This window comes from Engystomops pustulosus, chromosome 6 (assembly GCF_040894005.1).
Source record: "Engystomops pustulosus chromosome 6, aEngPut4.maternal, whole genome shotgun sequence".
NCBI lineage: Eukaryota > Metazoa > Chordata > Amphibia > Anura > Leptodactylidae > Engystomops > Engystomops pustulosus.
The window spans coordinates 4,370,630-4,385,735 of record NC_092416.1 but is presented as its reverse complement, the minus strand read 5'-3'; the positions used below and the strand labels follow the sequence as shown (position 1 = coordinate 4,385,735).

The 15,106-nt window shown below is 49.7% G+C and overlaps 1 protein-coding gene across 1 annotated transcript in view; it reads left to right on the top strand.

Annotated features, from left to right (window-relative positions):
• The first annotated feature begins 3,648 nt into the window (after positions 1-3,648).
• LOC140065284 (phospholipase A2 inhibitor NAI-like) overlaps positions 3,649-15,106 on the top strand; it is a 29,502-nt gene continuing 18,044 nt past the window's right edge. The window contains exons 1-4 of the mRNA XM_072112880.1: positions 3,649-3,848; positions 11,395-11,514; positions 12,077-12,223; positions 13,677-13,823. Coding sequence (XP_071968981.1) covers positions 3,794-3,848; positions 11,395-11,514; positions 12,077-12,223; positions 13,677-13,823 — 469 coding nt within the window. The 5' untranslated portion in view covers positions 3,649-3,793. The remainder of the gene's footprint in view (positions 3,849-11,394; positions 11,515-12,076; positions 12,224-13,676; positions 13,824-15,106) is intronic.

The window sequence follows — 15,106 nt, the reverse complement described above, 5'->3', positions numbered from 1 at the left end:
GGTTCTTGTTATTTATAAAATTCTAAGAAAAGTAACCAAATGTTTTTGATATGTAATAAATACTTTTTTTTAAAAAAAAAGTTTGTTTACAATTTTTTTTTTTTTTTCTTTTATTAAAAATGACAGCGTGTGTGGCCCTTGTCCCCCGATGACCCGCCTTACACCAGTACAACTACATAAGATGAAGTTCTAGGTCCTCCTCGTGGGTCTGGGCTTATCCTAGAACTTACCTATCACAATGTTCCCGGATTCTACCACCTGATTTGTGTTTGAGGAGGAGGACACCAGGGCCCCTCTGTGTCACCATAAGCCCGACCTGTGCGGCTGTACCCACCTGCAGGGTTCTGACCCAACACTGGTTCTTAGAAGCTCAAACATTTATCCATACATTGTCACTATAGTAGACGGCAGCCATCGGATTAGAATCTGTTTCTCCAACGGTGTAACGCTACGTGAAGGCGGCTGCTGTGCGGTGTAACGCTACGTGAAGGCGGCTGCCGTGCGGTGTAACGCTACGTGAAGGCGGCTGCCGTGCGGTGTAACGCTACGTGAAGGCGGCTGCCGTGCGGTGTAACGCTACGTGAAGGCGGCTGCTGTGCGGTGTAACGCTACGTGAAGGCGGCTGCTGTGCGGTGTAACGCTACGTGAAGGCGGCTGCCGTGCGGTGTAACGCTACGTGAAGGCGGCTGCCGTGCGGTGTAACGCTACGTGAAGGCGGCTGCCGTGCGGTGTAACGCTACGTGAAGGCGGCTGCCGTGCGGTGTAACGCTACGTGAAGGCGGCTGCCGTGCGGTGTAACGCTACGTGAAGGCGGCTGCCGTGCGGTGTAACGCTACGTGAAGGCGGCTGCCGTGCGGTGTAACGCTACGTGAAGGCGGCTGCCGTGCGGTGTAACGCTACGTGAAGGCGGCTGCCGTGCGGTGTAACGCTACGTGAAGGCGGCTGCCGTGCGGTGTAACGCTACGTGAAGGCGGCTGCCGTGCGGTGTAACGCTACGTGAAGGCGGCTGCCGTGCGGTGTAACGCTACGTGAAGGCGGCTGCCGTGCGGTGTAACGCTACGTGAAGGCGGCTGCCGTGCGGTGTAACGCTACGTGAAGGCGGCTGCCGTGCGGTGTAACGCTACGTGAAGGCGGCTGCCGTGCGGTGTAACGCTACGTGAAGGCGGCTGCCGTGCGGTGTAACGCTACGTGAAGGCGGCTGCCGTGCGGTGTAACGCTACGTGAAGGCGGCTGCCGTGCGGTGTAACGCTACGTGAAGGCGGCTGCCGTGCGGTGTAACGCTACGTGAAGGCGGCTGCCGTGCGGTGTAACGCTACGTGAAGGCGGCTGCCGTGCGGTGTAACGCTACGTGAAGGCGGCTGCCGTGCGGTGTAACGCTACGTGAAGGCGGCTGCCGTGCGGTGTAACGCTACGTGAAGGCGGCTGCCGTGCGGTGTAACGCTACGTGAAGGCGGCTGCCGTGCGGTGTAACGCTACGTGAAGGCGGCTGCCGTGCGGTGTAACGCTACGTGAGGGCGGCTGCCGTGCGGTGTAACGCTACGTGAGGGCGGCTGCCGTGCGGTGTAACGCTACGTGAGGGCGGCTGCCGTGCGGTGTAACGCTACGTGAGGGCGGCTGCCGTGCGGTGTAACGCTACGTGAGGGCGGCTGCCGTGCGGTGTAACGCTACGTGAGGGCGGCTGCCGTGCGGTGTAACGCTGCGTGAGGGCGGCTGCCGTGCGGTGTAACGCTGCGTGAGGGCGGCTGCCGTGCGGTGTAACGCTGCGTGAGGGCGGCTGCCGTGCGGTGTAACGCTGCGTGAGGGCGGCTGCCGTGCGGTGTAACGCTGCGTGAGGGCGGCTGCCGTGCGGTGTAACGCTGCGTGAGGGCGGCCGCCGTGCGGTGTAACGCTGCGTGAGGGCGGCCGCCGTGCGGTGTAACGCTGCGTGAGGGCGGCCGCCGTGCGGTGTAACGCTACGTGAAGGCGGCCGCCGTGCGGTGTAACGCTACGTGAAGGCGGCCGCCGTGCGGTGTAACGCTACGTGAAGGCGGCCGCCGTGCGGTGTAACGCTACGTGAAGGCGGCCGCCGTGCATTGTTATATCTTAGATGTCAGGGCTCGGCTGTTGGTTTTTGGAATATAATCCTGCAGGTTCCTCAGTCCGTTTGATACCCGGACGCGGTTTGTAGCAGCTCTACTACACCTCACATACTACACCTCACATACTACACCTCACATACTACACCTCACATACTACACCTCACATACTACACCTCACATACTACACCTCACATACTACACCTCACATATTACACCTCACATACTACACCTCACATACTACACCTCACATACTACACCTCACCCACTACACCTCACCCACTACACCTCACCCACTACACCTCACACACTACACCTCACACACTACACCTCTGGGAATTTGTGCTGGGATTTAGAAGCGACTTAAAGGGCATTTACCACCAGGATGAAGGACTGTATGCAAATGAGCCTGAGGGGCTCCATAGGTGTTAATGAAGCTTGGAGCCCCTCAGGCTCATTTGCATACATCCCTTCATCCTGATGGGAGATGCATCTCCCTGGTATCTACAGGGCAATATTTGATGGGAGGAGCCAGTACTTAGTGGACTGCCCCTAACATCTGTTAGCCCCACCCCTCTGATCCCAGACATATTCAATAATCTGTGATTTGTAGGATAAGATAAAAAATAAAATTAGTCCTTATTGAAGAACTGATTAGGAGCGGCCTCATAATCCGGAGATGTAATGAGGCTGCGGATTATAATTAGTGCTGATAATGATCTTCCTTATCTAATGACTCGCTGAGATTTATTACCTCTATATTTGGCTCTGGAGAGCGGCCAGTATCATGGGAGCGGGGTGGCGTCACAAATTCCAGACGCGTCATCGGAGGGAGAGAGAGAGGTCGCTGTACAATCAGGTCATATCTAAACAGCTGGGATAATACAAAGTGTGATAGCGGCCCCCAGATCAGCATCTGGAGCCTGCTGGGAGGACAGGATCTCCCCGGATCTGCATACAGAGCACTCAGGATTCCCTCTTTTATGTGAAATTTCACCTGTTTACATACAAAAAAATCTCATCCAAAGTCATGTGATCATGAGCAAGAAAAGAGTCATATTTTGCCTGAGATGAGTAAAGTTTAGAGGCTGCAGAGGGAGGGTCACTTCTGACACACCACCTATCTTCATTTCTATGGCAACTAGAAACATTGTATCATATTAAAGAGAAGAATCTCATCTTTCAGATCGGATCAGGCTTGTGGTTCTGTAAGCTACAGAACCGGAGATACAGACATATGGTTGATACTGTGACCTGCAGACAGATCGCTGATCACAGAACCACAAGCCCGATGTGATCCCAAAGAAATATCTGACATGAAGCTATAGAACTGAAGATGGGGACGTCTGAAGTGACGCTCCCCCTGGAGCCTCTAAACTTGACTCATCTCAGCACATTGTCACATGAGCGCCCTCTGCTGTGTGTCTTTAGAATATTTCTCATCTTGTGTTTCGGTGACTTTGTTATCGGATTCTGAAGTAAATAACAAGTAACGTTTGTCCCCATTGTGTTCACACGGCGAGGCGTCCAGGCTCCGGATACTCTCCATGTCACCCGTGTGTGGGTGATGTCACCCCAGGAATGTCGCTGTCACCCGGCCTGTAGCATGCGGCAGACTCCCTTATAATTGACGGGTGTGTAATAGCTGTGACTCCTGACCTACTTCTATAAGAAGATCTGCAGCAGCTGAGGTGAGAGGTTCTGCAGCAGCACTCGCCATGAAGACGCGTCAGCTGATCCTCCTCTGCTGCGGGGTGACCTTCATCAGCACAGGTGACACACAGCGCTCAGATATTACCTTTCTGTATGTTGTTAGTAGCAGCAGAGCTGTGATATATGGATTTATAGTGGAGGGTGTCCTCACACTGCTGTGCTCTGTGCTAGCGCTCAGCTATTACTGACTGTTCTCTACGTTACAATTTTGCCACTTCTGGCGTGTATTAGTCTAGTTTCTGTAATAATACCTTTATGTAGGTTGTTAGTAGCTGCAGGATTGTGATATGTGTATTTATATTCTAGTGTTTTACTAGGGGTGTGTCCTCACACTGCTGTGCTCTGTGCTCTCTGCAGTCACATTTATTTATTGTCCCTGGAAAGATGTGTAATCATTCCATTGTGTATGTTGTTAGCAGCAGCAGTACTGTGATATATGGTTTAATATTTCAGGATTGTAGCTTCTTCAAGTCCACTGGGTGTGTCCTCACACTGCTGTGCTCTGTGCTCTCTGCAGCCAGTGTTATGTATTGTCCCTGGAGAGATGTGTAATTATACCTCACACTGCTGTGCTCTGTGCAGCCAGTGTTATGTATTGTCCCTGGAGAGATGTGTAATCAGACCTCACACTGCTGTGCTCTGTGCTCTCTGCAGCCAGTGTTATGTATTGTCCCTGGAGAGATGTGTAATCAGACCTCCCACTGCTGTGCTCTGTGCTCTCTGCAGCCAGTGTTATGTATTGTCCCTGGAGAGATGTGTAATCAGACCTCACACTGCTGTGCTCTGTGCTCTCTGCAGCCAGTGTTATGTATTGTCCCTGGAGAGATGTGTAATCAGACCTCACATTGCTGTGCTCTGTGCTCTCTGCAGCCAGTGTTATGTATTGTCCCTGGAGAGATGTGTAATCAGACCTCACACTGCTGTGCTCTGTGCTCTCTGCAGCCAGTGTTATGTATTATCCCTGGAGAGATGTGTAATCAGACCTCACACTGCTGTGCTCTGTGCTCTCTGCAGCCAGTGTTATGTATAGTCCCTGGAGAGAAGTGTAATCAGACCTCACACTGCTGTGCTCTGTGCTCTCTGCAGCCAGTGTTATGTATAGTCCCTGGAGAGAAGTGTAATCAGACCTCACACTGCTGTGGTCTGCACTCTCTGCAGCCAGTGTTATGTACTGTCCCTGGAGAGATGTGTAATCAGACCTCACACTGCTGTGCTCTGTGCTCTCTGCAGCCAGTGTCATGTAATGTCCCTGGAGAGATGTGTAATCAGACCTCACACTGCTGTGCTCTGTGCTCTCTGCAGCCAGTGTTATGTATTGTCCCTGGAGAGATGTGTAATCAGACCTCACACTGCTGTGCTCTGTGCCCCCTGCAGCCAGTGTTATGTATTGTCCCTGGAGAGATGTGTAATCAGACCTCACACTGCTGTGCTCTGTGCTCTCTGCAGCCAGTGTTATGTATTGTCCCTGGAGAGATGTGTAATTATACCTCACACTGCTGTGCTCTGTGCTCTCTGCAGCCAGTGTTATGTATTGTCCCTGGAGAGATGTGTAATCAGACCTCACACTGCTGTGCTCTGTGCTCTCTGCAGCCAGTGTTATGTATTGTCCCTGGAGAGATGTGTAATCAGACCTCACACTGCTGTGCTCTGTGCTCTCTGCAGCCAGTGTTATGTATTGTCCCTGGAGAGATGTGTAATCAGACCTCACACTGCTGTGCTCTGTGCTCTCTGCAGCCAGTGTTATGTATTGTCCCTCGAGAGATGTGTAATCAGACCTCACACTGCTGTGCTCTGTGCTCTCTGCAGCCAGTGTTATGTATAGTCCCTGAAGAGAAGTGTAATCAGACCTCACACTGCTGTGGTCTGCACTCTCTGCAGCCAGTGTTATGTACTGTCCCTGGAGAGATGTGTAATCAGACCTCACACTGCTGTGCTCTGTGCTCTCTGCAGCCAGTGTTATGTATTGTCCCTGGAGAGATGTGTAATCAGACCTCACACTGCTGTGCTCTGTGCTCTCTGCAGCCAGTGTTATGTAATGTCCCTGGAGAGATGTGTAATCAGACCTCACACTGCTGTGCTCTGTGCTCTCTGCAGCCAGTGTTATGTATTGTCCCTGGAGAGATGTGTAATCAGACCTCACACTGCTCTGTTCTGTGCTCTATGCAGCCAGTGTTATGTATTGTCCCTGGAGAGATGTGTAATCAGACCTCACACTGCTGTGCGCTGTGCTCTCTGCAGCCAGTGTTATGTACTGTCCATGGAGAGATGTGTAATCAGACCTCACACTGCTGTGCTCTGTGCTCTCTGCAGCCAGTGTTATGTATTGTCCCTGGAGAGATGTGTAATCAGTCCTCACACTGCTGTGCTCTGTGCTCTCTGCAGCTAGTGTTATGTATTGTCCCTCGAGAGATGTGTAATCAGACCTCACACTGCTGTGCTCTGTGCTCTCTGCAGCCAGTGTTATGTACTGTCCATGGAGAGATGTGTAATCAGACCTCACACTGCTGTGCTCTGTGCTCTCTGCAGCCAGTGTTATGTATTGTCCCTGGAGAGATGTGTAATCAGTCCTCACACTGCTGTGCTCTGTGCTCTCTGCAGCTAGTGTTATGTATTGTCCCTTGAGAGATGTGTAATCAGACCTCACACTGCTGTGCTCTGTGCTCTCTGCAGCCAGTGTTATGTATTGTCCCTGGAGAGATGTGTAATCATACCTCACACTGCTGTGCTCTGTGCTCTCTGCAGCCAGTGTCATGTATTGTCCCTGGAGAGATGTGTAATCATACCTCACACTGCTGTGCTCTGTGCTCTCTGCAGCCAGTGTCATGTATTGTCCCTGGAGAGACGTGTAATCAGACCTCACACTGCTGTGCTCTGTGCTCTCTGCAGCCAGTGTCATGTATTGTCCCTGGAGAGACGTGTAATCAGACCTCACACTGCTGTGCTCTGTGGTCTCTGCAGCCAGTGTCATGTATTGTCCCTGGAGAGACGTGTAATCAGACCTCACACTGCTGTGCTCTGTGGTCTCTGCAGCCAGTGTTATGTATTGTCCCTGGAGAGATGTGTAATCATACCTCACACTGCTGTGCTCTGTGCTCTCTGCAGCCAGTGTCATGTATTGTCCCTGGAGAGACGTGTAATCAGACCTCACACTGCTGTGCTCTGTGGTCTCTGCAGCCAGTGTTATGTATTGTCCCTGGAGAGATGTGTAATCAGACCTCACACTGCTGTGCTCTGTGCTCTCTGCAGCCAGTGTTATGTATTATCCCTGGAGAGATGTGTAATCAGACCTCACACTGCTGTGCTCTGTGCTCTCTGCAGCCAGTGTTATGTATTGTGCATGGAGAGATGTGTAATCAGACATCACACTGCTGTGCTCTGTGCTCTCTGCAGCCAGTGTTATGTATTGTCCCTGGAGAGATGTGTAATCAGACCTCACACTGCTGTGCTCTGTGCTCTCTGCAGCCAGTGTTATGTATTGTCTCTGGAGAGATGTGTAATCAGACCTCACACTGCTGTGCTCTGTGCTCTGTGCAGCCAGTGTTATGTACTGTCCATGGAGAGATGTGTAATCAGACCTCACACTGCTGTGCTCTGTGCTCTCTGCAGCCAGTGTTATGTATTATCCCTGGAGAGATGTGTAATCAGACCTCACACTGCTGTGCTCTGTGCTCTCTGCAGCGAGTGTTATGTATTGTCCCTGGAGAGATGTGTAATCAGACCTCACACTGCTGTGCTCTGTGCTCTCTGCAGCCAGTGTTATGTATTGTCCCTGGAGAGATGTGTAATCAGACCTCACACTGCTGTGATCTGTGCTCTCTGCAGCCAGTGTTATGTACTGTCCCTGGAGAGATGTGTAATCAGACCTCACACTGCTGTGCTCTGTGCTCTCTGCAGCCAGTGTTATGTATTGTCCCTGGAGAGATGTGTAATCAGACCTCACACTGCTGTGATCTGTGCTCTCTGCAGCCAGTGTTATGTAATGTCCCTGGAGAGATGTGTAATCAGACCTCACACTGCTGTGCTCTGTGCTCTCTGCAGCCAGTGTTATGTATTGTCCCTGGAGAGATGTGTAATCAGACCTCACACTGCTGTGCTCTGTGCTCTCTGCAGCCAGTGTTATGTATTGTCCCTGGAGAGATGTGTAATCAGACCTCACACTGCTGTGCTCTGTGCTCTCTGCAGCCAGTGTTATGTATTGTCCCTGGAGAGATGTGTAATCAGACCTCACACTGCTGTGCTCTGTGCTCTCTGCAGCCAGTGTTATGTACTGTCCATGGAGAGATGTGTAATCAGACCTCACACTGCTGTGCTCTGTGCTCTCTGCAGCCAGTGTTATGTATTATCCCTGGAGAGATGTGTAATCAGACCTCACACTGCTGTGCTCTGTGCTCTCTGCAGCGAGTGTTATGTATTGTCCCTGGAGAGATGTGTAATCAGACCTCACACTGCTGTGCTCTGTGCTCTCTGCAGCCAGTGTTATGTATTGTCCCTGGAGAGATGTGTAATCAGACCTCACACTGCTGTGATCTGTGCTCTCTGCAGCCAGTGTTATGTACTGTCCCTGGAGAGATGTGTAATCAGACCTCACACTGCTGTGCTCTGTGCTCTCTGCAGCCAGTGTTATGTATTGTCCCTGGAGAGATGTGTAATCAGACCTCACACTGCTGTGATCTGTGCTCTCTGCAGCCAGTGTTATGTAATGTCCCTGGAGAGATGTGTAATCAGACCTCACACTGCTGTGCTCTGTGCTCTCTGCAGCCAGTGTTATGTATTGTCCCTGGAGAGATGTGTAATCAGACCTCACACTGCTGTGCTCTGTGCTCTCTGCAGCCAGTGTTATGTATTGTCCCTGGAGAGATGTGTAATCAGACCTCACACTGCTGTGCTCTGTGCTCTCTGCAGCCAGTGTTATGTATTGTCCCTGGAGAGATGTGTAATCAGACCTCACACTGCTGTGCGCTGTGCTCTCTGCAGCCAGTGTTATGTTTTGACCCTGGAGAGATGTGTAATCAGCCCTCACACTGCTGTGCTCTGTACTCTCTGCAGCCAGTGTTATGTATTGTCCCTGGAGAGATGTGTAATCATACCTCACACTGCTGTGCTCTGTGCTCTCTGCAGCCAGTGTTATGTATTGTCCCTGGAGAGATGTGTAATCAGACCTCACACTGCTGTGCTCTGTACTCTCTGCAGCCAGTGTTATGTATTGTCCCTGGAGAGATGTGTAATCATACCTCACACTGCTGTGCTCTGTGCTCTCTGCAGCCAGTGTTATGTATTGTCCCTGGAGAGATGTGTAATCAGACCTCACACTGCTGTGCTCTGTACTCTCTGCAGCCAGTGTTATGTATTGTCCCTGGAGAGATGTGTAATCAGACCTCACACTGCTGTGCTCTGTGCTCTCTGCAGCCAGTGTTATGTATTGTCCCTGGAGAGATGTGTAATCATACCTCACACTGCTGTGCTCTGTGCTCTCTGCAGCCAGTGTTAGGTATTGTCCCTGGAGAGATGTGTAATCAGACCTCACACTGCTGTGCTCTGTGCTCTCTGTGGTCAGTGTTATGTATTGTCCCTGGAGAGACGTGTAATCAGACCTCACACTGCTGTGCTATGTGCTCTCTGCAGCCAGTGTTATGTATTGTCCCTGGAGAGATGTGTAATCAGACCTCACACTGCTGTGCTCTGTGCTCTCTGCAGCCAGTGTTATGTATTGTCCCTGGAGAGATGTGTAATCAGACCTCACACTGCTGTGCTCTGTGCTCTCTGCAGCCAGTGTTATGTATTGTCCCTGGAGAGATGTGTAATCAGACCTCACACTGCTGTGCTCTGTGCTCTCTGCAGCCAGTGTTATGTATTGTCCCTGGAGAGATGTGTAATCATACCTCACACTGCTGTGCTCTGTGCTCTCTGTGGTCAGTGTTATGTATTGTCCCTGGAGAGATGTGTAATCAGACCTCACACTGCTGTGCTATGTGCTCTCTGCAGCCAGTGTTATGTATTGTCCCTGGAGAGATGTGTAATCAGACCTCACACTGCTGTGCTCTCTGCAGCCAGTGTTATGTATTGTCCCTGGAGAGATGTGTAATCAGACCTCACACTGCTGTGCTCTGTGCAGCCAGTGTTATGTATTGTCCCTGGAGAGATGTGTAATCATACCTCACACTGCTGTGCTCTGTGCTCTCTGCAGCCAGTGTTATGTATTGTCCCTGGAGAGATGTGTAATCAGTCCTCACACCGCTGTACTCTGTGCTCTCTGCAGCCAGTGTTATGTATTGTCCCTGGAGAGATGTGTAATCAGACCTCACACTGCTGTGCTCTGTGCTCTCTGCAGCCAGTGTTATGTACTGTCCCTGGAGAGATGTGTAATCAGACCTCACACTGCTGTGCTATGTGCTCTCTGCAGCCAGTGTTATGTATTGTCCCTGGAGAGATGTGTAATCAGACCTCACACTGCTGTGCTCTGTGCTCTCTGCAGCCAGTGTTATGTATTGTCCCTGGAGAGATGTGTAATCAGACCTCACACTGCTGTGCTCTGTGCTCTCTGCAGCCAGTGTTATGTATTGTCCCTGGAGAGATGTGTAATCAGACCTCACACTGCTGTACTCTGTGCTCTCTGCAGCCAGTGTAATGTATTGTCCCTGGAGAGATGTGTAATCAGACCTCACACTGCTGTGCCCTGTGCTCTCTGTAGTCAGTGTTATGTATTGTCCCTGGAGAGACGTGTAATCAGATCTCACACTGTTGTGCTCTGTGCTCTCTGTAGTCAGTGTTATGTATTGTCCCTGGAGAGACGTGTAATCAGATCTCACACTGCTGTGCTCTGTGCTCTCTGCAGCCAGTGTTATGTATTGTCCCTGGAGAGATGTGCAATCAGACCTCACACTGCTGTGCTCTGTGCTCTCTGCAGCCAGTGTTATGTATTGTCCCTGGAGAGATGTGTAATCAGACCTCACACTGCTGTGCTCTGTGCTCTCTGCAGCGGGTGTTATGTACTGTCCCTGGAGAGATGTGTAATCAGTCCTCACACTGCTGTGCTCTGTGCTCTCTGCAGCCAGTGTTATGTACCGTCCCTGGAGAGATGTGTAATCAGACCTTACACTGCTGAGCTCTGTGCTCTCTGCAGCCAGTGTTATGTATTGTCCCTGGAGAGATGTGTAATCAGACCTCACACTGCTGTGCTCTGTGCTCTCTGCAGCCAGTGTTATGTATTGTCCCTGGAGAGATGTGTAATCAGACCTTACACTGCTGTGCTCTGTGCTCTCTGCAGCCAGTGTTATGTATTGTCCCTGGAGAGATGTGTAATCAGACCTTTGTGTATGCTGTTAGCAGCAGGATTGGTGAATATGGATTTATCTTCCAGGATTGAAGTTTTTTCCTCACACTGCTGTGCTCTGTGCTCTCTGTAATGACCTACTATATAGTCCATCTGCTCTGCTTTCAGCAATACACGTAGGAGACTTCTGGTTAAATGCTACACCTTTAACTAAGCATAAGAACAGAGAACAGAGCACAGCAGGGTTACTCTGCACTCTTCACCAGCTCTGTTTGCTGTCAGTGAATGGAGCCATCATCTCACTGGTGATTAACCCCTTCTGGTCATGTCTTTCAGTGTCTGCCCTGATGTGTGAGACCTGCTTAAATAAAACTGCTGCTACGTGTTCGGGCCGCAGCGTGAAGTGCGCCTCGGCGGTGACCTCGTGCTCCAGCAGCCTGACCCAGGTCATGTACGGTAAGTGGCCGTGACCCGACTTGTAAGGTCACATTCTGTAGCATCACTGCAGGGGTTGTGTGCACTTCCACTGATGCATCCACCAGGTGGCGCTGTGCTGTAACACATGCGATGTGCGGAGTCACTCACTTAAAGGGGTTGTCCATCATGCAGAATTCCAGTGTAAAAATATTGTAATTATGTGCAGTTCTGGGGGGGGGGGGGTCCAAGAGGTGGTCACATGATCCTGGGGGGCTCTGCTTATACAATTCATTATCTCTGGTGCCTCATTCTGCGCCATAACATGAACCAATACCACCCATAATGCATCCAGGGGGCCTAGAGGTCAAGGGTCAACCTAAACTTTCACTATATCAGTCCCCTTTAAGATACGTAACTCCAGGATGGATCTATGGAATTATAACTTATAATCTAGCATTAGGACCCCGAAGAGTCAGGAATAGAGAGGACACGCCTCTCCACCACAAGGGGTGTGGTCTCATATACATAGGAGGCGGAGTCTAGCTTTATTTTTTGTTATTGGTCAGACGATTTTGTTATTTTCCCCTTGTTGCGTCCTCAGAAGGCATCAACATCCAGATTTCGGAAAAATCCTGCGGATATCCGGGGATTTGTCACATCGACTATTCCTTCACTCTAAATGACACTCACATTGCAGCGAAAGCTCAGTGCTGCAAGGCAGACAACTGCAACACGGACGTCCCCCAGAGTGAGTATACAGTGTGGGAGGAGCCTGGCGGTCACTCCACCTACTTGTCTATCTTCCTGTCTATATTTTTTCATACTCTGGTACCTGAAGAGCAGAAATCCTTTAGCTGTCTCAGTGTCTCTCTGTCTTTGACTGACTGTCTCTGACTTTGAGTGTCTCTGACTGTCTCTGTCTGTGTCTATCTGTCTCTGCCAGTGACTGTCTCTAACTGCCTCTGACTGTCTCTGCCTCTTACCATCTCTGACTGTCTCTAACCGTCTCTGTGTCTAACCAACTCTGTCGTCGCTGTCTATGATTGTCTCTGTCTGTGTCTATCTGTCTCTGCCAGTGACTGTCTCTGACTTTCTATCTCTGTCTGTCTCTGTCTCCAACCAACTCTGTCGTTGCTGTCTATGATTGCCTATGATGCCTTTTACCGTCTGTCTCTAACCGTCTCTGTGTCTAACCAACTCTGTCGTCGCTGTCTATGATTGTCTCTGTCTGTGTCTATCTGTCTCTGACATTCGATCTCTGACTGTCTCTGCCTCTGATTGCCTCTGTCTCTGACTGTCTCTGACTGTCTCTGACTTTCTATCTCTGTCTGTCTCTGTCTCTGACTGTCTCCGACTACCTGTCTGTCACTATCTATGACTGTCACTTTGTCTACAAAGAGATTTATCAGAAGTGTCTGAGAGCAGAACTGTTGTAGTTGCCCACAGCAACCAATCAGAGCTCAGCTTTCATTTTTGCACAGCTGTTTATAAAATTAAAGCTTATCTCTGATTGGTTTCCATGGGCAACTGGAACAGTTTTACCTCAGACACAGCTCAGAGCTCATATTAATGACCTGTGGCAGAGCAGCAGCCAATCACGGCTCAGCTTCAGACACTGGCTCCTGTATGTGGGGGGGGGGGGGGGGTTAATAAGTGCAATATGGAAAGCGCAGAGAAAACACATACATACTGTACATACACACACACACACACATACATACATACATACATACATACATACATACTACACACACACATGCATACTGTACATACATAGACACACACATACATACATACATACATACTACACACACACACACATACATACTGTACATACATAGACACACACATACATACATACATACATACTACACACACACACATACATACTGTACATACACACACACACACACACCACTTGTACAGCCCCATACAGGATTCTGGAGCTTTTGGATAATTCCGGCGGGTGCTGGGGGGGTAGTTGAGGGTTGCCCCCTGCTCCAGTGTATAATACATCCCCCCATGGTGTGATGAGGTGTCTCCTCCAAATATATAACTGCCTCCGGCGACTGCGGTGAGAAATGGGTGAAATTCAAGCTCAGGCAGGTAACGGGAGGACCCGCGGGTGCTGACACCTACTGCTCACAGATGGTCCATGGTGATATCTACCGAAGCTTCTCTCATCACATCTTCTCTCCTAGTCCCTCCAAGGAACCTGACAAAGAACGGCCTGAAGTGTCCCTACTGCGTGCACCCAGCGCTGGGGGGCTGCACCCCGCAGCATCACATACAGTGCACCGGGCTGGAGAAGTGGTGCATCAAGTTCTCTGGACACCTGAGTTTGGGAGGTAAAGACCGTCTGTAATAATCCAAGCATGACTCCTCCCCATTGTCATACTGACACATCTATACTAATGTATCCATCACCTGAACTCCAATAATGCATGAAATATTATACACCACCACTAGGAGGAGATCACTACATACACATTATACACCACCACTAGGGGGAGATCACTACATACAGATTATACACCACCACTAGGAGGAGATCACTACATACAAATTATACACCACCACTAGGGGGAGATCACTACATACACATTATACACCACCACTAGGAGATCACTACATACACATTATACACCACCACTAGGAGGAGCTCACTACATACACATTATACACCACCACTAGGGGGAGATCACTATATACAGATTATACATCACCACTAGGAGGAGATCACTACATACACATTATACACCACCACTAGGGGGAGATCACTACATACAGATTATACACCACCACTAGGAGGAGATCACTACATACAAATTATACACCACCACTAGGGGGAGATCACTACATACACATTATACACCACCACTAGGAGATCACTACATACACATTATACACCACCACTAGGAGGAGCTCACTACATACACATTATACACCACCACTAGGGGGAGATCACTATATACAGATTATACACCACCACTAGGAGGAGATCACTACATACAGATTATACACCACCACTAGGAGGAGATCACTACATACAGATTATACACCACCACTAGGAGGAGATCACTACATACAGATTATACACCACCACTAGGAGGAGATCACTACATACAGATTATACACCACCACTAGGAGATCACTACATACAGATTATACACCACCACTAGGAGGAGATCACTACATACAGATTATACACCACCACTAGGAGATCACTACATACAGATTATACACCACCACTAGGAGGAGATCACTACATACACATTATACACCACCACTAGGAGGAGATCACTACATACACATTATACACCACCACTAGGAGGAGATCACTACATACACATTATACACCACCACTAGGAGGAGATCACTACATACAGATTATACACCACCACTAGGAGGAGATCACTACATACACATTATACACCACCACTAGGGGGAGATCACTACATACACATTATACACCACCACTAGGAGGAGATCACTACATACAGATTATACACCACCACTAGGGGGAGATCACTACATACACATTATACACCACCACTAGGGGGAGATCACTACATACACATTATACACCACCACTAGGAGGAGATCACTACATACACATTATACACCACCA